This window comes from Hyaena hyaena, unplaced genomic scaffold (genome assembly GCF_003009895.1).
Source record: "Hyaena hyaena isolate Hyena2069 unplaced genomic scaffold, ASM300989v1 scaffold_94, whole genome shotgun sequence".
Lineage (NCBI taxonomy): Eukaryota > Metazoa > Chordata > Mammalia > Carnivora > Hyaenidae > Hyaena > Hyaena hyaena.
Genome location: NW_024080726.1, coordinates 3284204 through 3309504, shown reverse-complemented (window position 1 = coordinate 3309504; position 25301 = coordinate 3284204). Strand labels below are relative to the sequence as shown.

General features: G+C 44.3%; 1 protein-coding gene across 1 annotated transcript in view; it reads left to right on the top strand.

Annotated features, from left to right (window-relative positions):
- PER3 (period circadian regulator 3) overlaps positions 1 to 25301 on the top strand; it is a 42292-nt gene extending 16991 nt beyond the window's left edge. Inside the window, 21 exon segments of the mRNA XM_039234961.1 lie at positions 3580 to 3599; positions 3602 to 3681; positions 4632 to 4709; positions 4820 to 4885; positions 5122 to 5258; positions 10677 to 10714; positions 11695 to 11870; positions 12489 to 12558; positions 15376 to 15390; positions 18412 to 18654; positions 19193 to 19226; positions 19328 to 19495; positions 19615 to 19635; positions 19637 to 19925; positions 19928 to 19972; positions 20132 to 20142; positions 21335 to 21450; positions 23516 to 23609; positions 23611 to 23697; positions 24483 to 24577; positions 24580 to 25301. Coding sequence (XP_039090892.1) covers positions 3580 to 3599; positions 3602 to 3681; positions 4632 to 4709; positions 4820 to 4885; positions 5122 to 5258; positions 10677 to 10714; positions 11695 to 11870; positions 12489 to 12558; positions 15376 to 15390; positions 18412 to 18654; positions 19193 to 19226; positions 19328 to 19495; positions 19615 to 19635; positions 19637 to 19925; positions 19928 to 19972; positions 20132 to 20142; positions 21335 to 21450; positions 23516 to 23609; positions 23611 to 23697; positions 24483 to 24577; positions 24580 to 24914 — 2218 coding nt within the window. The 3' untranslated portion in view covers positions 24915 to 25301.

Here is a 25301-nt window from a genome sequence, read left to right as displayed (position 1 = left end):
CTGCGGTCAAATTCCACTTACTTGTGCCCCTTTGATGAAATCTTAATTTTTTTTAAGTTTATTTATTATGAGAGAGAGTGTCTGGGAGGGGCGGGGGGGCGGGGCAAGCAGGCTCCACACTCTCAGCACAGAGCCCAGTGTGGGACTTGAACTCATGAACCGCGAGATCATGACTTGAGCTGAAATCAAGAGTCAGACCCCCTAACCCACTGTGTCACCCAAGTGCCCCTCAAATCTTTATTTTTTGTTAAATTAGGTCCTTTTTACTTTTTATTTTCCTGCCAGCAGGGCTGACTCAAGCCTCTTTGATTGCTGCCTCCCATCCGTGTGACAGAACCCTGTGAAATGGACCTAAAACAACCTGGGCCACCCCTCATATCCCCTAAAATACTCCAAGCCCCTTGCTTTTTGGTTTAAAATTTAAAGCTGACCTGCAAGCCCCTCAGTGGGGCCATAGGGTCCCCTGTGATGTTTTGTTGTTTTGTTTTAGCATGGAAATTATACTTCACTCTCCAGGATCCTGCTGAGATTGAGAAATTCTGTCTTTTGTGTTTGGCTGTACAGCTTTGTGCACATGAGCATAAAACTGGGAGAAGTAGGTCTACCAGAAGTCTTACTTTCTCATGTCTTCATACCGTAATAGAGGGCACCTAGCTGTGGCGGGAAGAAGTCCCAAGGTCCTCCTGCGTCGTTGTGCTCCAGGGTTTGGCCCTCAGCAGAGCAGGTCTGGAACCCTAAGCAGAGAAGTGGGCTCCATGCCTCCCTAACTCATGAGACCCGATTTGTGATAAACGAGTGTAACAGTTAGGAGAAGAAAAATGACTGCCCGGTAAGTGTTATTTTTGTTCGTCAGAAAGGACTTTTTTTCCCAGTAGGAAAATCTATGGGGAAATTAAAACAAGCAGGTGATTGCTTAGTATGATTGCGGGAATCCCCAGAGCAAGTATGATGGCTTTCATGAGACGTCTGTCTGTCTGTTGGTCTGCGTACCCTCCCCGTCAGTGCCGGAGCGATGTAGATGCCCCAAGTGTCCTTTCAGTTTTTCGATTACCTGTGTACGAAATTAACTGATACCCAAGTACTCACCATGTTTGCAGATTAAAAAAAAAAAATTACACCCGTGTTTGCATCCCAGTTTCCAGAGTTATGTAAAGGAAGTAGTCAGAGTCTAGTAAGTATTAATCTTGTAATATAATTATAAAATAATTGTCCATCATGTTTATAAAACCATTGTAACGGGTACTTAGGGATCCCCGGCTGTGTCAGGCATCATGCTAGACCCTGAGAATGAGATGGTAAACCAGACAGATGACCCCTCTACCATCACGGGGCCCCTAGCGTAGCAGGAGAGCTAGGACATGGAGGTGGCACGGTCACCTGTGAACAGCTATGGAGAGTGTGACGGTTGAAGCAGGAAGTGGACAATTAGCAGGGATCCTAACTGTCTGTGGCCAGGCGGGTTATGTGCTGTTTCCTCTCCTTCTACAGATAAAATCCGTGTTCGGCGCAAGAGTAACTCTAGCAGGGGTCACTGAGGGAGGAAGTTGCAAAGTGCAGACGAGAACCAGGCTTTCTTCCTGACCCCTCATGCGCCTTCCTTCAGTCCCCAGCGGCCTAGCACTGCCCGGCATTTGCCACTGCCCCACAAAGGCCGCGTCTCCACAGCCTCTGCGTTAATCGTCTTGAGTTATGTGATTAGTGATCAAAAGTACAGCTTCTCTTTGTAGAAAGTTTCACAAACAGGAATACGTAAATCTCATAATACAAAGCAGTCTGCCCTATTTCCATTTCAGAATTTCACTTGAAAAACAAAACCCAACATTTCTGGAAGGTACTCAAGTACACGGTGCACGGATGTATTTATCACCAATCAGATGTAGCTTGTTCAGCCAGACTGCTCCTTTGCTGGTGTATCCCTGCTTGTATGTACCAGGCAGTGCTGGAGGCACTGGAGAGGTGAACAAAACCAACCAGAGAGCCTCACCCCACAGTGCTCACGTGGCATCGGGAGGCACAGGCAACAGACAGACCAATGGACTGCTGTGTACAGTGTGCTAGGCTGTGCATTCCAGTATGGTTTGCCATTTACGTACCACATACACGATGCTGTGCCGCAAGGCATTGATTTGCACCATCCACGGTCTGTGTGCCAGGGGAGATGACGTTGCCCTGGGGGTCTGGACAAAGAGGGAGATGGTCTCCGGAGGCAGAGCTCTTCCTGACTGAAGCTACTAACATTCTGTGTGAATAATTAGTTCTGTCTTTGGGACAGTATCTCAGTTTTTAGGAAGTTGGGCTGTGTGTTTAAGTTGTGAGAAACAGTGGCATGGCAGAGTGGAAAAAGGAAGGCACTGACTTTGGAGCCAGGCGTGCCGAATCACACCCTGACAACTGCTTCTGGGGCAAGTGACTTGGCAAGTGTCCAGACTTCTCTGGAGTCACAATGATTCCTGCTTCATAGGGTTGTGAAGACTCAGGAGATGACACATCTGACTCAGTGGATCGCATCAGTAGTACCTTAGTTACTCAGGTACCAAGAGGCAGTATACCGCCGTAGCCAAAGTGCACCCTGGAGCCTAGGCTGTGGTCCCTTCATGAACACCTGCTTAGACTTCACCAGCTAGGTGACCTCGAGCAAGTTTTCAACTCCGGTGAAGGACGTAATACTTGCTAGAGCACCTGGAATGGTGCCTGGCACATCATAAGTGTTTTGAAAATGTTATTCTTGCTGTGTGTTATAAAAGTGGTATTGTTCCTGCATACAAGTCAGTTCCTTCCCTTCTTCATGATGCTTTCTGCTGGCATTTCTGCCCCTGCTGTGTAGGTGGTAGTTTAAAAATGCTCCAGTGTAAACAAGACTGAAGGTATTGTGACAGCCACATTTTCACCAATAGGTGGGTTCCAGAACCATCTTTACTATATAACTGAAGTGGTTGGGTACGTTAAACATTAAATGTTGTCTGGCAGACCTAAGGTCTTAAAATTCGTACTGTAGGTTATTCAGCTAATATTGAGTTTTGAAACCAGTAGTTGGTGAAGATACTTTGGCAGGTAGAGAGGTTACTCGTCAGATTTTAGGTTTCTACAAATTCAGTGCTGACATAGTTGTGGAAAGATTGGAGCTCTAGACAAGCCAGAGAAGCCTCTTAATGTCTCCTTTGTTTCTCAGTATTTTCTCTGCCTCCATGAATGGGATTTTTAGCTTTATATTTTCTATTTGAGGTTAAAGAGTTGTTTTGTGTAAGCATAGATTTGTTATTTGAACATTCTGTTTAAAAAATCACTTTAGACTTGGGGCGCCTGGGTGGCTCAGTCGGTTGAGTGTCCAACTTTGGCTCAGGTCATGATCTCTCAGTCCGTGGGTTCAAGCCCCATGTCAGGCTCTGTGCTGACAGCTCGCAGCCTGGAGCCTGCTTTGAATTCTGTCTCTGTCTCTCTCTGCCCCTTCCCCACTTGTGCTCTATCTCAAAACATAAAAAAATTTTTTTTAATTCTAAAAATTTTTAAAAAGTCACCTTAGACTTTATTGTAAATTCATTTTTAATTGCTTGACTCCATCTTTCACTTGACGCTTTGTAGGGGTCTGCTGAATGAGGATGTTTTACCAGAATAAAAAATACGAGCCGTAATGACAAAGACATAACAGAATTACAAGAACAAATTCACAAACTTCTCTTACAGGTAAAGTGAGATTTTAAAAAGCAAACACAAAATTTTCACAGTCGTGTTTTAACATTTGATCTTCGTGAAGTCACTTCACAAAGAGACACTGCAACGAGAGAGAAATCTTTACCCTCTGCGTTCCGAGAGTGTTTGTCTTCCTGGTTTTGTTTTTTAAATTCAGTTTTATTAATCTTGTTCCTGACTTAAACGCACAGAACATTCTCGTAAGATCCCATTTTAAGAGAGCAAATCGGGTCACAGCAGGCAGGTAAACCAGGAAGCTATTTCTAAAATGAGAACATCCTTCTTGTATTTCGAACACTAGCCAGGTGCTCAACTTCTGGGATTTGGCTTCAGCATTAAAAAAAAATAATAATTCCAGTTGTAAAGGTGGGGGCAGAGGGAGGGCAGGTCTCAGCAGAGTGTTACAAAGCCAACGTGGGAAACCTACTTCTTGAAAGCAGATGCCAAAAATGATTTCTACTGGAGATTCAACTAATCCACTGGTGAAGCGTTTGCTGATGGCGTCACAGAAAACTGTGAGCCCGTAATTTCCAAACTGTCTTTTATAAAATCTCCAGGGTTCTGAAGGAAGGTCGTGGAAAAAAGCATGGCGTGGATTTAACTTGTTCTGTTCCAAACTCAGCACAAAGAACTACTAGTGTTCATTCTCCTATTTTGTTACATCTCTTCTTCCACGTGGGTTTCTAAAGACTTGTTCTAGAAGTGCCCACCTCGGCGAGAAAACTAGACTTTGCTCTTGAGAAGTACCGAACCGAGAGGACGGTCTTTTCTGTCAGCCTCAGGGCCGGAGCACGGAGCTTCACGCAGCGCACTTAGGACTTCAGAAGCGTTCACCTTGACGTTCAGTGAGCTCAGCCTGACAGACTCTCGGGTGCAGGCCGCTGGGCCTGTCTGGCTGCCCGGCACCCCGTAACGCTAACGCCCGGCCCCCTTTTCCCCTTCAGCCGGTTCACGCGAGCGCCTCCGGCGGCTACGGGAGCCGGGGCGTCAGCACCGCACATGCGCACGCGCACGCAGAGCCGGTACGTGGGCCCTGTGGCGTCTGCGCAGGCGCGCCCTCAGTCCTCTGCGGCTCAGAGTGTGACTTCCTGTTAGATGTTCTGGACCAACCTGGCCCCCTACTCGGTCACAGACTCCCCCGCTGACTCCGTCTTGGCTTCGTACAATGGCTGTCAAAAGAAAATACCCCCTTTGGAAGGTGATATGTGGGTTTACTGTACGCTTTCTAAAGATTACCGTATTGCGAATAGACGTATTTAAAGTCTCATTTGTACTGGCCGTGCCCTGGCTCGGGGGTGGGGGTGGGGGTGGGAGTTAACGTTGTCACTGTGCCCTTTGTCATTATGTCTTCAGAGAACCAGAGGTTGCATGTGTTTTGTTTGTGTATTTTTTAATGTACGTTTTTTGAAGCACCTTCTCTTTCTTTTCACGCAGCTGACTTTGCAGCACGTCTCTGCCAGTCTAAACAAAATTAAGAATCTAGGTTAGCAGCTCTACATTGAGGCCATGGCCAAGTCACCAGATAAGCAAGTGACGGGGGGGTCGGGGGGGGGCCGCAGGACGGCTTGGCGGTGAGTCAACGCGGCAGCTCCCAGACCTCCTCCCAGGGCTCTGCCCTCTCGTGGGGTAATGTGGCGCATGGGGGCAGAAAAGCTCCAGCCTGTGCTGCCACCTTTCACATTTCCCTGCCCTGGTGATGAGCGCAATAATGATAATGGCCGCAGCAAATACCGGTCGGGAAGCTAATTGGTATTACGCTGTAATTTCTGTATATTTCCACTAAGGAATTAATGTTTTTGGTAAGACCAGCAGATTCATAGATTCTTCTGAATCAGGTATCTATAAGTCGAAAGAGTTAATTAAAAAAAAATTTTTTTAATGTTTATTTTTGAGAGAGAGTCAGAGCACAAGCAGAGGAGGAGCAGAGAGAGAGGGAGACAAAGAATCTGGGAAGCAGGCTCCAGGATCTGAGCTGTCAGCACAGAGCAGGTCGGGGGCTCCAAGCATGAACTGTGAGATCATAACCTGAGCCAAAGCCCCATGCTTAACAGACTTAGCCACCCAGGTGCCCCAAAAGAGTTAATTTTACAGTACGTTTCAGATGTTAAAAAGTATATGAACATAATAATTCTGTTATTTAGAAGAATGAAGTATATTTAAGACCTTAACTGAATGCAAAACTTGGGATTTTTTAAATACATGTTTACTTTTCTTAAGTATGAGATAAGGAGCATTCCTAAGGAATTGGATCAGTCATGATGACTGACATTATTTAGAAAAGTTAACCTACTGGCATTGATAGCATTAAGTGATTGTGTACGAAAAAGAAAAAGGGTCTCAAATCAGCAAACTAAGCTTCCTCACTAAGAAGAAAGAACAAGAAGAGCAAATTAAATCCAAAGTAAGCAGAAAGAAAGAAATCATTAAAACTAGGTATTGATGGAATTGAGAACAGAAATTAATAAGAGAAAATTAATGAAATCAAAAGCTGATAAAAATAAAATTAGCAATCTTTTGGCCATACTTAACAAGAAAAGAAGACAGAAATGGCCAATATTGGGAATGAAAGACCACACAGATGTTTAAAGGCACTACAGACAACTCTATTCCCCCAACTTTGGTCTATTACTTGAAAGAAACAAGCTATCAGGACTCAGTGAAAAAGTAGGGTGCCTGGGTGGCTCAGTTGGTTAAGTGTTTGACTTCACCTCAGGTCATGATTTCATGGTTCATGGGTTCAAGCCCTGCATTGGGCTCTGTGCTGACAGCTCAGAGCCTGGAGCCTTCTTTGGATTCTGTGTGTCTCTCTCTCCCTCCCCTACTTGTGCTCTCTGTCTCTCTCTCTCTCTCTCAAAAATAAATAAATAAATAAACATTTAAAAAAATAAAGAACTCAGTGTAGAAGTAATAGATAACTAGAATAGACCTCTGGCTTACTACAAATACTGAATTTGAAGTTAAAAACGTTACAAAAAGAAAACCAGGCCCAGACGCTTTAACTAGAGAGTTCTATCAAACATTTAAGGAAGTAATAATGCCAGTCTACATAATCTTTTTTCACAAAATTGAAGACAGAAGAAAATAGAAGAAGAAGGAAGTTTGGAAAGGAAAGTCCCAAACTCATGAGCCCATTAGAACCCTAATACTGAAACAAGATAAAGACGATTCAAGAAAACTATAGACCAGGATCCCTCATTAACATATTTGCAAAATCATCAAATCAAATCCAGGAAAGTGTAAAAAAGACAAATGTATCATAACCAAGTATGACTTATCCTAAGAATGCAAGGTTCATTCAATATGAGAAAGTCAAGCACTTATATTCACCTTATTAACATAATGAAAAAAAAAACCATCAAGTTATTTTAGTAGATGGAGAAAAAGCATGTGCCAAAGTTCAGCATCTATTATGATATTCAAAAATGAGAAATAGGAAAGGAATTTCATTAACCTAACAAAAAAGCCATCTACAAACACCTACCGCTAACATTATACTTGATGGGGAGAGAATGGTCTTACCCTAACCTAAAGAACAAGTCAAGGGTATCTACTCAGCATGTCTTAGCATCAGACTGGAAGTCCCGTCCAATGTAGTAGACAAGAGAAATAAATAAATAGACATACAGATTGGAAAGGAAGAAATAAAACTCTTTCCATTCACAGATGACATGACTATCTACATAGAAAAATTCTAAAGGATCCACCAAAAAAAAAAAAAAAAGAAAAGAAAAGAAAAGAAAGCTCCTGCTGATTTTAGCAAGGTTACAAGATAAGCAGTCCATATAGAAGATCAGTTAAATTTATATGTACTAACAAGGAACAATTGGAAACAAATTTTTAAAAACTATCCAAAATGAAATGCTTAGACACAAAATCTAACATAAGATATGAAACAATCCATATACAGAAAACTATAAAACATTGGTGAAAGGAAAACTTTTTTTAAAAAAAGTACTAGGTAAATGAAAAGATACGTCAAATTCATTATTTAGAATACTCAGTATTGTTAAGATGTCAGTTCTCCCCAGGTTGGCCTGTACATTCAATGTAATTCCAATTAAACTCTGAGCAGGATTTTCTTTATAGGGATCATCAAGCAAATCCCCAGACTTACCTGAAAAATTAAAATAGCCGAAACAGTTTTGAAAAAGAAAAACAATATTGGAGGACTCACTGTATATGATATTGAGACCTACTAATTAAGACAGTGTGATATTGGTGAGAAGATAGATCAGTGGGACAGATTAGAGACTCCCAAAACAGACTTACACAAATGCAGTTTTTGAGAGAAGTGCAAGGTCAAGTCAATGGACAAAGGATAGGCTGTCCAGCAGATGGTACTGGATGATTAGACATCCACATATATTAAAAAATGAATGTCAACACATAGCACACATGTTATATAAAAGCTAGTTCAAACTTGATTATAGACCTAAATATAAAACTTAAAACTACAAACTTCTAGCAGAAGTCTTAGGAAAAAACCTTTGTGATCTTGGGTTTGGCAAAGAGATTTTAGGTACAGCATCAAAAGCATGACCCATAAAAGAAAAAAGACGATGAGATGGACTTTATCAAAATTAAAAACTTCTCTTTGAGGGACATTGGTAAGGCAATATGTGTAAATTATAGATACAACAAAAAAATTCATATCCACAACACATAAAAAACTGTCAAAATTCAACAATAAGAAGATAAACAATCCAACCAAAAAATGGTCAGTGGGCACCTGGGTGGCTCATTTGGCTGAGCATCTGACTCTTGATTTTGGCTCAGGTCATGATCTCACAGTTTGTGAGACTGAGCCGTGCATCAGGCTCTGTGCTGATGGCACGGAGCCTGCTTGGGATTCTCTCTCTCCCCCTCTCTGCCCTTCACCTGTGCATAGCACACACACTCACACTCTCTTTTGAAATAAATAAATAAACATTTTTTATTGGTCAAGAGATCTGACACTTTCCCAGTGTCAGAAGTACACCCAGATGGCAAATAGCATAGGAAACAATGCTTAATCTCAGTCATAAGGAAATTAAAACCACATGAGATATCAGCACACAACTATTAGAATGGCTAAAAAGTAAAAGAAAAAATACAGTACCGAGTTGTGACAAGTTATGCAGAGTAACTGGAGCTCTCAGACAGTGCTGAAGGTAATGTGAAATTGTACAGCACTTTAGAGAAGTTTGACAGTTTCTTATAAATTAAACATACTCTCTTTTACTATATGACCCAACAATTCCATTCTTATTTACTCAATCAAAAGAAAAACTCAAGTTCACACATAAACTTGTCTATGTGTTTATCATGCTTCAGAAATGCTCATCAAAAATTGGAAACAACCTAGATGTCATTCACCATTTAGGTGAATGGGTAAACCGGTCCATCCACACAATGGAATATTACTCAGTGGTAAAGGAAAAGGGACTCGATTCCTACAGCAACATATATGGACTTAAAATGCATTTTGCCAAGGGGGAAGAAGTCAAAACCAAAAGGTTACAGATTCTACAGTTCCATTCTAGAAAAGCATTCTTTCTGTGTTGACCACAAAGGGGTGGCTGAAAGGAAATTTCTGAGTGATGTAAACATTCCAGTAGTAAGAGACACAACTTTGTGCGTTTGCTAAAAGTCATGTATCTGCATACCTCATTCCACCCAGAATGAAGAGGAAACCCGAAGTGTTATGAAGGCTGTGACAAATGAATCTCACTGCATTACTCATAAGTGGCATTAACATACTGGGTGTAAGAAAAAAAGAAAAGGAGCTAAGTAGCTTTGGAAATCAGTGTGTTAACTGGCTACCCAAGGACTAAATACAAAATGCAAATGGACACAAACACTGTAATCAAGTTGATAAACTTGTTTCTCATCAGAGTATGGGTTAGCAATTCCAAAGGTAATTTATATACAGGGTAGGCTGAACAGAGAGGTGTATACATTATCGATAACAATAGCCAGATTCCTCACTATCAGAGAAGGAACTTACAGACCAGCAAAGAGGGCATGTTAGAATCGACTCTTGTTGCTGGGTTGGAGTTGAAGGTGTCAGCATGACACCTTAATGGATGGATGGACAGATGGACAGACAAGGATTAGCATACATGCATTATATTTACTAGTTTTTCTTACTGAAGGAATTACAAGGAGGTCCTTGTGGAAATAGGAAATTGCTATCAGTGGTCATCATGCTGTTTACCTTAAGTTTACACATTGCTGTATGTCAGCTATAGCTCAATAAATCTGAAAGAGGGGGGAAAACATTGGCAGTAATAACTGCTGTGAGGACTATCATGTCCAAAATTAGATGAAAGATTTTTTTAATTGTATATATATTTTTTCACCATTTTTAAAATTTTTAAAAATTTTTATTTATTTTTTAAAGTTATTTGAAAGAGAGAGAAAGAGCAGGGAAGGGGTAGAGATGGAGAGAGAAAGAATCCCAAGCAGGCTCTGAACTATCAGCACAGAGCCTGAGGTCAGTCTCATACTCATGAATCATGAGATCATGACCTGAGCCAACATAAAGAGTTGGAAGCTTAACCAACTGAGCCACACAGCCTCCCCTTAGCCATTTTTAAATGTGGAGTTTGGTATCATTAAGTCCATTCAGGGGCTTTTCTAGGGAGATATCTGGCAGACAGCAGCTTAACCAGTGATGAAGGCTCACATACCCACAACAAAATATGTCAAGGTCATGTACCCCTGTGGTGTGCGGTGCTGAAAAGGGCACAGCACATCTGAAGGAATCCTCCCCCAGGTGCATAGCCTCAACCTCATCATAGAGAACATCAGGGAAACTCACATCAAGAGGCAGATCAGGAAAGACCAGGAGAGACTGAGACCTTGACAACTGAAATCACTGTGAGTCGCGGGTTGGATCCTGGAGCAGGAAATGACATTTCACGGTGAAGCAGGTGAAATCCAAATAGGCTGTGGTTAAGTGGCAGTGTGCAACTGTGAATTCCTGACTTTTGTTTATCCTGTTACAGTTCTGCAAGATGTTACATCAGTGGGCGCTGGGTAGAGGGTATTTGGGAACTCTGCTATTTTTGTAGCCCTTTTCGAGTTTAAAGTTACTTAAGAATTAAAAGTATAAAGGTTCATAAGTGAAAGTTAACCAGTCATTTTTCAGTTAATTCCCTATAGAAATTGACCAGCCCCTTCCAGGCAGCTCACATGACCTTCATTAACAACAATCGCAGCTAACCCAGCCCCTCAGTACTGGATGTAGCTACTTGTTCCTTGAACCAATTTTCCTGTTGGTGTCTTGGTGTCGTGACGCCATACCCGGCAGGCTCTCTCTTACCTTTCTCCATGCTTTTCTTACATCTCCATTATTAGCTCATTGCTCTCTACACAAGGTTTAAGTTCTTCAGTGCTCCAGCCTCAGGCCACGTGTCTTCTCTCTATACTTCTGCTATCCAGTATGGCAGCTACTAGCCACATTGGCAATCTAAATTCAAATTCTTTACAAATAAATACAACTTAAAAATCAAGTTCCCCAGCTGCTGTGGCCACATTTCAAGTGCTTAATTGTTGCACGAGGTCTTAGCGGCTACCGTAGTGGACAGCACAGATGAAGACCCGTTCTGTCATTGCAGAAAGTTCTATTGGACGAGGCATCTGCCTGGGAGTAGCCTTACACTTCACATTGTGTCTGGTTACCCCCGTCCTGGTGAGGCTGAGATCAGTCAGTTGGCAGGTAGTGTCAGCTCAGTAATGAAGAGTCCCCATCAGCCTTTTACCTAATAGTGTTATTCCTCAACAGTCTTTGCTGAAACATTTTTTTTACCCCTTTTTTTGTAAAAAACAAAAAACAAATGTGATCATTCTGTGTGGATGCCTTTCTGTATCGGTGCATTTTTTTTTTTTTTTAGATCTGAGCTTGTTTTTAATAGCTACATAATATTTTACTGAATGTACAACATGCCAGAGGACCTGATGTAATTTTGTGTGATAAGTTCATAGGTATACAATATTTGTGATTACACATCCTTTCCCTTTCAGAGGAGCAGAAGGTCTCTTCTGCCTTCCAGACGTTAAAAAACAATGGCGTGCACATGAAGTCTTGTGAAGATTGGAGGAAAGACCAGCATGGCCCATCCTATCAACAAATAAATTGCATTGACAGTGTTATCAGGTGTGAGGCCATGTCGGTTTTTCCAGAAGCTTATGTTGTCACTGTAAGCACATACCTTACATCATCTTTAATTTTTTAATGGTTTTTTTTTTTTTTGTATTTATTTTTGAGAAAGACAGAGAGACAGAACACGAGCGGTAGAAGGGCAGAGAGAGAGGAAGACACAGAATCAGAAGCAGGTTCCAGGCTCTGAGCTGGCTGTCAGCACAGAGCCTGATGCAGGGCTTGAACCCACAAACCGTGAGATCATGACCTGAGCCAAAGTCGGACGCTTAACCGACTGAGCCACCCAGGCAGCCCTAGACTGTATTTCTAAGTCATTGTCACTTGTTGATCACATCAGCCGACACACGGGAGGCACTTAGAACAAACAGAACCCAGTGACGCAGTGGCAAGTCCTCAGCGAGTGTTAACCATCACTCGTGAGGTGGTTATGGGGCTGCAGTAGGTCACTCTGTTGCTGCCCTTGAGAGAAGGTGTCCTTGTCAGACTGACCGTGCCTGTGACCAGATGGGCCTTATACACGTCCACATTTCCATACTGGCCTGATAACAATCAGGAGAGTGTGTTCAAAACTCTCTTCTTTTTTGAGGCAGTTGGCCCCACGAGGAGTCAGAGATGCCTGTCCCTTCTCCTCCAGACTCTTCTGCCTGTCCCCCAGGCGGGATGTCACGCCATGCCACAGTTCTTGTGCTTATTGGAAGGGGGCTACCCAGCGGCCATCGGGGTAGGTGTGCACATGTGCGTGTGCCCCACGTCCTCAGTGTGGGGGGGGGTACAGGTGGGAAAACCCTGAGCACCTGTGGGGTGTTAAAAAAGGTTTTTAAGAGCAAGGGAATCAAGAGCAAACATAAATGATTGGGACCTCATCAAGATTAAAAGCTTCTGCACAGCCAAGGAAACAACCCAGAAAACTAATAGGCAACCAACGGAATGGGAAAAGATAGTTGCAAATGACATATCAGATAAAGGGTTAATATCCAGAATCTATAAGGAACTCACCAAACTACATGCCCGAAAAACAAACAACCCAGTGAAGAAATGGGCAGAAGATATGAACAGACACTTCTCCAAAGAGGACATCCAGATGGCCAACAGACACATGAAACGATGCTCAGCATCCCTCCTCATCAGGGAAATACAAATCAAAACCACACTGAGATGCCACCTCACGCCAGTCAGAGTGGCTAAAATGAGCACATCAGAGAACTCTAGATGCTGGCGAAGATGTGGAGAAACGGGCACCCTCCTACACTGTTGGTGGGAATGTAAATGGGTGCAGCCTCTCTGGAAAACAGTGTGGAGGTTCCTAAGGAAACTAACAATAGAACTCCCCTATGACCCAGCAATAGCACTGCTAGGAATTTACCCAAGGGATAGAGAAATGCTGATTCACAGGGGCACATGTACCCCAATGTTCATAGCAGCACTCTCCACAATAGCTAAAACATGGAAAGAGCCTAAGTGTCCATCAACAGATGAATGGATCAAGAAGATGTGGTTTATCTATACCATGGAATACTACATGGCAATGAGAAACAATGAAATCTGGCCATGTGTAGCAACATGGATGGACCTTGAGGGTGTTATGCTGAGCAAAATAAGTCAGGCAGAGAAAGACAAATATCATATGTTTGCACATATAGGAGGATTAGGAGGAACTTAACGGAGAACCATGGGGGAGAAGAAGGGGGGAAATGGTGGGGGAAAGGGAGAGAGGCAAACCATGAGAGACTCTTGAATGCTGAGAAACAAATTAAGGACTGATGGATGTGGCGGGGAGAGGGGAGATGGGCATGGAGGAGGGCACTTGTGGGGGTGAGCACTGGGTGTTATGTGGAAACTAATTTGACAATAAACTATTTGTAAAAAAAAAAAAAAAGGTTTTTAAGAAAACAAACAAACAAAAAAAAACCTCTTCCTTTTAATAACTTAATGACTTGGTAAATTTTTCTGATGTCTACTTTTTGTTACTTTTTACTGCCTCCTGCCCTTTGACTTTGTTGTTATAACAACTTGGTGGACGAAGAAGTGGTGACCAAAGGTGTTACATCAGTTTGTGGTTGCCTCTCATTTCTTGTTGCTGGTCTTCAGTGACCCATCAGGAAACGTATTGAGCTGTTTCTGTGTGCAGCTGTCTGTCCTTAGTCCTTCATAGGAATGAACTCATCTGATCTTGATTTTGACACTGACCCTTGCAGATGGAGATTACCGTATTGACAGGCGGGCTGGGGGTCGGTGGAAAGAGACCAGGGACACAACCGTTGTGAGCTTAGATTATGTTTCTAATGAACTGAAGATAGAGTTTTATTGGAGCTGAGCCAGTCCCCCAGGAAGGAGCGCTGCACACTTTTCAGTGTACCTTTTCTTGACACTTTCGGTTCCAGTGTGGATGTAATAGCTGCCAGTGACTCAGCCCACACAAGGTGGGTGGTCTCATCCAATGGGGAAAGATTCTTTAATTATGCCACCATACTTTTTGTAATCTGGTGTGAATCCCCATTTTGAAAGAATTCTTAGTAAAGTCTGTAGGGTCTCACTGAAGGGAATATTTATTGATAATTGTTTGTCCTGAGCTTTAACCAGTCTCAGCATCTGCGGGGCCACATCTTTATTCCAAGGAGAAGAAACAGAAGCAGGGTCTCTGTAAAGTATCCGTATGTCTTCTGCTCTTTGGAAAGCCTAATCCCTGCCATTTACACCCTGACTCTAATCATGAGTTGGGTCTGAGGACTGTGACCCCAAATGCCTTTCCCTGCAAGCTATTGTCTCCATTTTGTATACAGAGCAGTTAAGGCACAAACAAGTTAAGTGAATTCTCCAAAGTTGCATAGCAAATAAGTGACAGATAAGGGAATCAGACATTAGTAAGCAGTCTCCAGAAACCGTTGCCATTAACAGATATTTTTGAATCCATAGCAGGGTCAAGATGGCCTGTGAAATAGAGGCAGGAGGAGATAAGTTAAAATGTAATTTTAAGAAACATGCAAATAATCCAAAAGAAGGGCAGAAAAGGAGAAATAGAGCAACAACCACCATCACCAGAGGACATGTTAAACCCATGATAATAGCTCTGAATCCAACTGGATCCACTCGAATTACAAGGCGGAAATGGTCAGAACAGATTTAAGAAAATCAAGACGCAACTTCATACTGGCTGGAAAATACAGTTTAAATATAATCCAATAATGGATTGAGGATAAATGAATGAGAAAAGAGGCACAACGCAGACAATGAGACTGGAGGGCTGGCGTGCCAGTGGTGATAAACTAGACTTCGAGACAGTCTTCCCAGACACGCTTCGTGGTGGTAGGCAGTCCACCAGGGAGACATCATAATCGTAATACATTATGTATATTCAATAAATGCAGAGTTTCCAAGAGCAGAAACGAAACTGGAAAGAGAGAAATAGATTTTCCATAACCTGGAAAAGTAACACTGCTTTTGTGCAGTTAATAAAACATCTAGACAAAAACAAAAAACAAAAAACGAGTAAAGCAGTAGATCTGAGCAATACTGTCAACCACCTTGACCTCATTTACATTCAGCGAACACAGCACCCGGTACGTACACAGTACGTGTTCTTTTCAAGCCTACGCAATATGTTCGTTGAGGTATAAAATATGTTGGGCTGTACTATGTCCAAGAGTTAAAATGACATCATACATGCTATACTCTCGCTTGAGCTACTTCAGTTAGAAATCAGTGAAGCCATCTGGGGTTAGAGTTTTCTTGGCAAAGTTTTTAACTACAGATTCAGTTTCTGTCAGACACGGCTGTTCAGGTTTTCTACTTGTTGAATGAACTTTGTGCCTGTATTTTGTCTACATTGTCAGATTTATTGGCATAAACATGTTCGTAATGTTCTCTTGTTCTTTTGCCACCAGTAAGATCTCTAATGTTCCCTCTGTCATTTCTGAGGTTGGCACCTTACTGTCTTCCCCTTTTTCTCTGATCGGTCCGGCCAGCGGTCGCTGATTTGATTGGCCTTCTCAAACCGCAGCTTACAATTGCACTGGCTTGGTTCGTTGTTTTCATGTTTTCTATGTCACTGATTTCTCCTCTGATCCGTATTGTTTCCTTTCTTCCACTTACTTTGATTTCATCTTGCTCTTCTCTTTCCAGTCTCTCAACATGGAAGCTGAGTTGATTTTGGACATTAAATTTTTTTTTTAATTTATTTATTTTGAGAGAGCAAGGAGGGGAGGGAAAGAGAGAGAATCTCAAGCAGGCTCCATGCTATCAGAGCAGAGCCTGATGTGGGGCTCAGACTCATGAACCGTGAGATCATGACCCGGGCCAAAACCAAGAGTCAGATGCTTAACTGACTGAGCCACCTGGGCGCCCCTCCTAATGGATTTTAATGCAAATTTTCTTTTTACCCCTGGCTGTGTTCCACACATTTGGCTGTATTGTGTCATTTTCACCGTGTTCAAATATTACCATCCCCTCGCCGTCTCCTTTGAAATCACTTACGTCATCATGTATCTCTATATTTGCTGTCAGAGATTACTTCGGTACCACATATTTGGGGGTTTTCCACAGCTCTTTCTATTACTGGTTTCTAATTTAATCCCCTTGTGGTCCCAGAAAATATGAAACTTGAATTCTTCTATATTTGTTGAGTTTCGTTTTATGGTCTGTGATGTGCTCTACCTTGATGACTGTTCTGTGTGCGCCGGGAAAGAATGTTTACTCTGCTGCTGTTGGATGTTTTCTCAGCGGAAACCGGGTCAGGTTGGTTGATACCATTGTTCAGGTCGTGTCTGTCCTCACTAGTCTTCTCAGCATTTGTTCTGCTTTACGAGGAGGACTCACACCCCTGACCATAATTGTAGATTTGTCCGTTTCTCCTTGTGGTACCACTGGTTTGGGCTTCACACATTTTGAAAGAACGTTTATTTTGTGCATAAATGTTTGGCCTTCTTATGAATTAGCCCTTTTATCATTGTGAAATGACCTTCTTTGTCCCTTGTATAGTCTTTAAGATGCACTTTGTCTCGTATTCATGTACTCACTCCAGCATTATTTAAATCAGCACTAGCATATTCTGTCCTTTCTGCCTTTTTGCTTTTAACCCAGGTATGTTTATGTTTAGAGTGGGCTTTACTTTCATGGCTGCTTTGGGGCTTATGGTATACACATTCCATTGTTCACGGTCCACCTTCTGGAAATATGGTATCACTTGATGTATAATGTAAAAATCCAAGACTAGTGTACTTGCGCTTCCCCCTTCTGGCCCTTGTCTGGTGGCACGTGTCTTACTTCTACATGTGTTATAAATCCCACCCCACACTGCTGTTGCTTCATGTAGGTACTGGTTATCTCTTCAGCTATTTCCCCCAGTAGCTACCTCTTCCAGTGCCTGTGAGACTCGAACTCATAACTCCGAGATCAAGAGTCACATGCCCCTCTGCCTGAGCCAGCCAGGTGCCCCAGTACTATCGATTTTTTTTTTAATTTTTTAATGTTTATTTATTTTTGAGAGAGAGAGAGAGATAGAATCCGAAACAGGCTCCAGGCTTTGAGCTGTCAACACAAAGCCCAATGTGGGGCTCGAACTCACGGACCACGAGATCATGACCTGAGCCAAAGTTAGGCACTCAACCAAATGAGCCAGCCAGGTGCCCCTATCAATTTTAAATCTAAAAAGACCACTCAAAGTCTGTCTACAGGTGTTTACTGTAATAAGTTGGGGTATACCCATAAAATGGAAGACTGTGATATGTAAAAAATATACTATAGCTCTCTCTGTGCTGGTAAAAGGGATGCTCTGGGGACACCTGGGGGGCTCAGTCAGTTAAGCGTTCAACTCTTGATTTCAGGTCAGGCCATGATCTCACCGTCGTGCTTTCAAGCTGAGCATCCCGCTCTATGCTAGGCGTGGGGCCTGCTTGGGATTCTCTCTCTCCCTCTGCCTCTGTCTTTGCCTTTCCCCCGTGTGTACACGCGCTCTCTCTCAAAAAAAAAGGGGACGGGACGGGATGTTGTTAAGTGAAAAAAAACACACTGTAGATAGTGTACATATTATATGCCTTTAGAGTAAAAATCAGGGTGGGGAATACAAATCTATATTGCTGCTTATTTACAGGTGCATAAAGAAACTGGACTGATATATAAGGAAATAAAAGAAATGGAGATCCTGTGGGGGAAATAAATGAGAACTAGGCACACAGTAGACATGAATGGGGAGAATTTACTAACTGCCTGTTTAATGCTTCTTGATTTTTGAACCACATGAATATACTTCAGCTTTTTAAAATTAATTCAAAGTCAGGGCGCCTGGGTGGCTCAGTCAGTTGAGCGTCTGACTTCAGCTCAGGTCCTGATCTCACGGTTCGTGGGTTCGAGCCCCGTGTCAGGCTCTGTGCTGACGGCCTGGAGCCTGCTTCACATTCTGTGTTTCCCCCCTCTCTGCCTCTTCCCCATTCACACTCTGTCTCTCTCTCTCTCAAAAATAAATAAACATAAAAATAAAAATTTAAAACAATTGTATTGAAAATCAATTAAGATCAGTGAAAATAAAATAAATGCAAATAAATGGTAGCAGTTAAACTTAAATCTGTCCCCATCCACCTCAGCAGAAGTGACGCCAGCAGAGGATGCTGTCCCAGTGTGTGAGCCCCGGACCACGTGCTCACACCCCAGCTCTACGGCCTCAGAAGAATTTCAGCACGTAGGGCTCATGAACGCTGTGCTGTCAGCGCACACACAGAAGGGGGAGCAGAATTATGTTGATAAATTCCGGGAAAAGATCTTGTCATCGCCCTACAGAGGCTGTCTTCAGCAAGAAAGCAGAACCGAAGCTAAACATCTGTATATTCAAGGTAGTTACACTTTAAAAACTGTGCCTCATTTATCACTTCCAGAAATACGTGTAAGTCCCGGGAGAGAGGAAGTGAAGAATAGGGGGGTTGCTTTTAAGAAACAGTTGAGAGGGGCGCCTGGGTGGCTCAGTCGGTTAAGCATCCGACTTCGGCTCAGGTCATGATCTCGCGGTTCGTGGGTTCGAGCCCTGACTGCCAGCTCAGAGCCTGGAGCCTGTTTCATTCTGTGTCTCCCTCTCTCTCTGACCCTCCCCTGCTCACGCTCTCTCGCTCTCTCTCTCTCTCTCTCTCTTCCCTAGAAATAAAAAAAGGAAGGAAGGAAGGAAGGAAGGAAGGAAGGAAGGAAGGAAGGAAGGAAGGAAGAAAGAAAGAAAGAAAGAAAGAAAGAAAGAAAGAAAGAAAGAAAGAAAGAAAGAAAGAAAGAAAGAAAGAAAGAAAGAAAGAAAGAAAAAAGAGATTGAGAGATGCGACTGAGAGATACTGAAGTAAGTTTACTTTCTAGGCCCAGCTTTACCCCGGCTCTTGCTCCCCTTCTTAGTGGCCGTGGCAGTGGACGTGGTCCCTGCCGGCAGGTGTTTTTTCTTCCTGACCTACACACAGTCACCTAGGAATGGCGGTCTTCTCTTCTTCTTGGTTTTAGTTTCCATCACACGCCTCCCCCTTCATCCTTCAGGAGACGCTGCCACCCGGGCGGCAGAGCAGCGGTCGGGGGAGGGGAGCACGCGCGGAAGAAGCTGTCACAGCGGCTGGACAGCAGCAGCACTAAGGACGCCTTCTGTCCCCACTTCCGAGGGGACGTCCGCGACACACAGCCGGGGGGCCCTTGGCTCGCCTCCTGTCCGTGGGCCTCCGGCCTGTCGTTCCGGCTCCTTCCCTGGTCCCGGCCCGGCCCTTGCGGGGGGGAGGACCCGCTGCGGAACCGGCTCCCCTCGAATGTCTGCCCGAGCCACGTTTGCCCAGCGGCTCGCAGGCTTTTCCTGCCCCCCCACCCCTTAGATGCTTTGATGACCATTTTCCTGCATGAGCCCCCGGTCTGTCCCCTGTTGTCACCATCGTTCCCTCCATATCCGTTCTTGGGAGCACCGGGCTCTTCTGAAAGTCCACCCTCAGCACCCGCCGTGGCTGCCAGCCTGGAACCCCCGTGGCTGGTGCTCGGCCCAAGGCGAGCAGGGGGGAGGTAGGGGACGCTGTGTGAAGAGCGCCCGCTCCCTAACTTGAGAAGCAGCTCACCCCTGCAGCTCAACTTACTGCGGCAAGACGTGCTCAGATCCTGCCTTCAGGTCGGATGAGAAGGGATAGCTGCCCAGAGGCCAAGGGTGTAAGTGACTAAGTGACGCTAACTTCCAGTGTGTGAGAACGTAAATGTGGGTCTTCTTATATTAAAATTAAGGTTCTTGCCCTGGGGCCCAACACCGAGGGCCGTGAGCAGGTACTTGGCGTCACACCTGTGGCCCAGACTGTGCGCCTTGATTTGCAGAAACATGCACTGTATCCCCGACTCCACATAACAAGCAAGAACTGAAAAACCAGCTGAGTCCTGGCTCCTTAGATACTTGGTAGCGTTTCCCAAAGTACTGTCTTTCACATTTTCCATGTGAACTGGCTTCCCCCCGCCTTTAAAATGTGACATCCAGTCCTTAAATTTAACATAGTCATTGCCTGTAAAATGTGTTTTCTTCCTTACAACTGGGGTTGTGCTTTGGTAAGTCAGGAGTAAACCACAGCGACCAGACCAGAACTGAGTGTGTGCGCCCTTGCGGGCGTGGCTGAGGGACAGAAGTGTGTCAGGAGAGGGGAGGGCCCACTGTTTGTCACTGACTTATCAGTAAAGTAGGTAGTTTATAGTTCCACACTTATACACATCATTTTCAAGACCAAAAATTGTTTGGGTCATTTTCCTTTAACTTTTCATCCCTTTACCTAAAAAGACATTCTCAGATATATTTATCCAGCTAAACTTTGGAATATGATGTTCCTATACTTAGGGATAGGGATTCAAGACGAGTGTAAGTATTTACAATTTTCTTTGGTCTTCCCTTCAAGGTATAATACCGTTGTTTGACAAATGCTCAGAATCTGCTGATCCAGATCAAGAAAATATGCTCAATTTTGAAAGCCTGGTATCAGGGCACCTGCTAGAAATCTAATGCAAGGCGGCGTATCGTGTATCCCAGTGAGCAGAGCCGGGCTGTGGCATAGGACACGGCTTCAGACCCTCTGTCACTTGGTCAGCGAGTTCGCTGAGCCAAGTCAGTCAGCCTTCCTTTGCCTTTGTTCCTTACTTGAAAAATGAAGAGATTGAGCCTTGATAGATTTTTCTGAGGATTAAGTGAAGTACTTATGTAGGCCTTCTTCCCTCGCAATATAAGCTCAGGTTACCTGCAACTTTGTTTTGTTCACCCCTCTTTTGGGGAATAGTGCTGAGAACTGACCAAATGGGCAGGATATCCGGGATCACACAACCGCAGAAGTAAAGTGTACAACCGCGTGGCGCCTGGCGTGCAGTAGGTGCTAAACCCAGCAGTGCCTTTAATGTTCCGTGCACAGGCACCTTGACCACAGCCTTGGGGACGGGCTGAACTGTTTCACGTGCCAGTTACATACGTGCTTCGTTCTGTTTAACGTGTGAACTTCAAGATCTGCCAGTTATTTTATAATGGGACATCTGAGACGTTAAAAGTCTCTTTTTGTGGCCTTCCTTTCTGCAGCGTGTCCTACTCAACAGTGGTAATAAGAACAGCCACACAGCATCACTTCCTGAGGAATTTCCTTCCGGAGCGGCCTCTGCAGCATCAGGTAGTGGGCCAGAATGACGAATTCCCCAAACTCCGTTGCCAGGAGATCACTGTGTTACAGGCCATCTGGTTTGGGCACTGGTGCAGAAGTAATTTTTCTTTGTTTATAAGCTTTATTAGGATGTGTTTACATACAATAGAATTCACCAGTTCTGACAGATGTATGCATCTGTGTAACTAGCACCACCTCGGCATACAGAACATTTCCGTCGCCTGGAAAGGTTCTTCTGGGACCCTTTATAGTCAGTCTCTGCCCTCATGTTCCAGCTCTGTCACTATAGTTCTGATTTTTTATAATTTTCCGTGAACTGAATCATCCAGTATACAGTCTTTTATTTTTATTTTTTTTAATGTTTATTTTTGAGAGAGAGAGAGAGAGAGACAGAGTGTAAGTGGGCAAGGGGCAGAAAGAGAGGGAGACACAGAATCCGAAGCAGGCTCCAGGCTCTGAGCTGTCAGCACAGAGTGCGATGTGGGACTCAAACTCTTGAACCACGAGATCACGACCTGAGCCGAAGTCGGATACTTAACCGACTGAGCCACCCAGGCGCCCCTGGTATATAAAGGCTTTGTGTTGGGATTCTTTCAGTTAAGCCAGTGCTACTGAGATTGATCTTGCTAGTGTGCCTCAGTAGTGTGTTCCTACTTATTACTGAGTATAATTAAATTGTATGGACATTCGTTCACTGGTTGACAATTATTTGGTCACATTATAAATAATGCTGCTATGAACATTGAGTCTGAGTCTTTGTACACATATGTTTTCATTTGGTAAATACCTAAGAATGAGATTGCTAGGTCATGCGGTAAGTGTGTGATTAACTTTATTTATTTATTATTATTAAAGTATTATTGACATACAACGTCATATTAGTTTCCAGTGTACAACACAATGATTCAGTAACTTGATGGCAACTTGCACAACTCCTCTTTCTCTCCCTTCGGTCTCTGCACAGAAGAGGTTCCCTCCCCTCTGTGCCTAGGCTTCTTTATCAACTCCAGTTGCATACACACACCCATTCCTGCCAAGCCGTCTCCCTCCAACTCTGGAGATCCTTCTGGCACTCCGCAGATCCATCTCCCGGGTGTTCCGAGTGATCTGACCTCCATACAGCTGTGAGGGAGGAGGAAAATCCCGGTCCCCCACTTCTCCACCATTTTCGCCCATATACTTACTTTTTAAATATTAGAGAGGTATTTTTGTTTGCTGTGTGTGTGTGTGTATGTGTGTGTATGTGTATACGTGTGTGTTTTGGGGGGTTTTTGTTTGTTTCAAAGTTGATGGGAAGGATCTAGAAGAGTCATATGTAAGTAAGGAAAGGAATGATTTGCAAGGATGAGCCTTGGGATAGATGGATACATCTATCTCTGTTGTAACAGGAGGAGTGAGGAGAGACTACGGGTATGAGTAAGCTTGTGTTTAGTGTCAGGATAGTGACATTTCTCATAGGTGAGCGTGAGGAGCAGAGACACAGAAAATAGTCACTGCTAGGACAGGCTGGTATGCTGGCCGGAGAGCGTAGCAGAATTACCCAGCTGTCGTATGATCCTCTTGGTGATAATGAAATCAATGTGCCCAATGATATATGACTTTGTCCCTGTCTCTGGTTACTTGGGTTTACATAAGAACAGAATTGGCAGTTGGCTTTATGAGAATTGACATTTTGATAGTTGTGAAAAATGAGATGGAAAAAGAAATCTCAGGTATTGTAAAAAGTGTGACCGACTGATGGGCTGAGGGCTGAAGGGCCGGGGCACTTTGTGGTTGGCGCACTTGAACAAGCAGACGAGCAAGCTGAGATGTTGGTGATTTTGGAGATGGAGCTGACCTGGAGCGTTTCCAAGTGGTGAAAAGAGTGAGGTGTGGCCCTGAGTGTGGACAGCTCAGGAGGAGTGAGAGGGACATCGAGGGAAGACAGAGGCACTGGAAGGGGGTCGCTGGCACCACAGCCGGGCCAGGTGATGGCGAAGACTGTCGGTTAGTGGCCACAGTTTGAAGAATGAGTTTGGCAAAACCTGCCCCTAACAGCTTTCTCCTAATTGCAATTGTTGCTGATCTTTGATAGGAAGCAGTGAGCACAGTATATACTCTGCTGGTAATGATTCTTCTTCTGAAATCACCTCAAAGGGGCAGCGGTCTCAGAATGCACAGAAAAAAGAAGTTCCCCAATTTTGCTGAAGAGCCCCTGTGGAGAAGGACAAAACAAACACCCAGGTGCATTCTCATGGCGTATCAGGGACCCAAGAGGTAAGAAAGTACTTTAAAAGTCCCACTTTTATTTTACTTTAAGTTTATTTAGAGGGAGAGAGCATGATCAGGGGAGAGGCACAGAGAGGCGCACAGAGAAGCCCCAGCAGGCTCTGCGCTGACAGGGGCCCCACCTCATGAACTGTGAGATCATGACCTGAACCAAAATCAAGAATCTGATGCTTAACTGACCAAGCCCCCCAGGCGCCCCTAGAAGGCCCTCTTTTAAGTGGGTGTTTTGTTTGTTTTTTTTTAAGACATGATTACAGTTTTTTAAGTGTGTTGTTTAATACGAAGTGATTTTTAAATTATGTTTTGTATAGATGTTCTTGCAGAAATGTGTTTTTACATTCATTCATTTGAAGTTAAATGATGGATGACCCCAGGGCAGTAGCTGTAGTGTTCAATACCGCGCACACCCAGACCCAGACGGCACCAGCGTGTGCATCGTGAGACGGGAAGACACAGACCGCAGCCCTTCCCCAGAGGGCGCGCACAGGAACTTCCTCTTTAGACGCGGAGTTTTTCCCGTGCTGAGAGAAGAGAGAGGCTAAGGGAAACGTGTGTCTTGTGTCTGCCCCATTCAGGCGCTGGTACAGACGCCCCCTCCACGAGATAGAGCGCTCGCTTCACCGGCTTGACGAGGAGCCGATTCAGTTCTTTAATGTGCCCGCTATATATTAGCAAGCGGTAGAAAGTAGATCACGGACCCAAGCGGTGCTTTTCATGCATCGCAGGAGACACCTGTGCCTTACCCAGGGCCAAGGCCGCTTGTCTGTCCACAGGGTGAGGGAGACCCTGCTGGAAGGGGACCTGGAGGGGCTGGCGGGCATGCGGCCGCAGCAGCCCCAGCTTTCACGCGCCCAGAGGGAGGAGCTGGCCTGGGGCACCCTTGGAGTCAGAGTCGGACCGTCCCTCGAGAAATAGACCTCCGGGTCAGCACAGTGACCACAGCTGTCGTTCCAGGTGTTCTCCTGTGCCAGGTGGTGCTGCAGGCACTCAGGACTCCTTGCAGGATCCCGTCAAAAGTCACAACCCTCGGTTCCTTCTGCTTTCCTATACCTGCTTTACCAACAAACAGCACGGCAATGTATACAGATGGTGAGCCCTTTATACGTGGCTGGACAGTCCCTCTGATTTTGAATACAGGTCTTTTTGACTGCAAGTGTTCTTACTGGTTGGAATGTTCTGGTACACCTGCTTTGATATGTGGCTAACAAGGGAGGAGAGGAACAAGGGACTTGTATTTCAAATATGCAGGTGTGTTTGCACAGAACTAACACTCCAGGTGTCGGCCTCACAGCAGAGCGAGTCCCACCTGGCAGGAGCCTCCGTGAGCCCCAGGTGCTCTTGCGCCATTGCGAGATCTTCTCCGTGAGACCATGTGTGAGCGGCCCGGACAGTGCAGTTTTGATTTGCTCGTGGCCCTGATGGTGGCTCCGTGGAATGGCTGTGACAGTTGTACCAGTAATGAGCTCGTTATTCCCACAAGTGTCAAGATGTGGGAGGTGATAATGTGTGAAGTTAAAAATTATGGTAAGATTAGGGGCGCCTGGGTAAGCATCCAACTTCTCACGGTTTGTGGGTTCAAGCCCCGCGTCGGG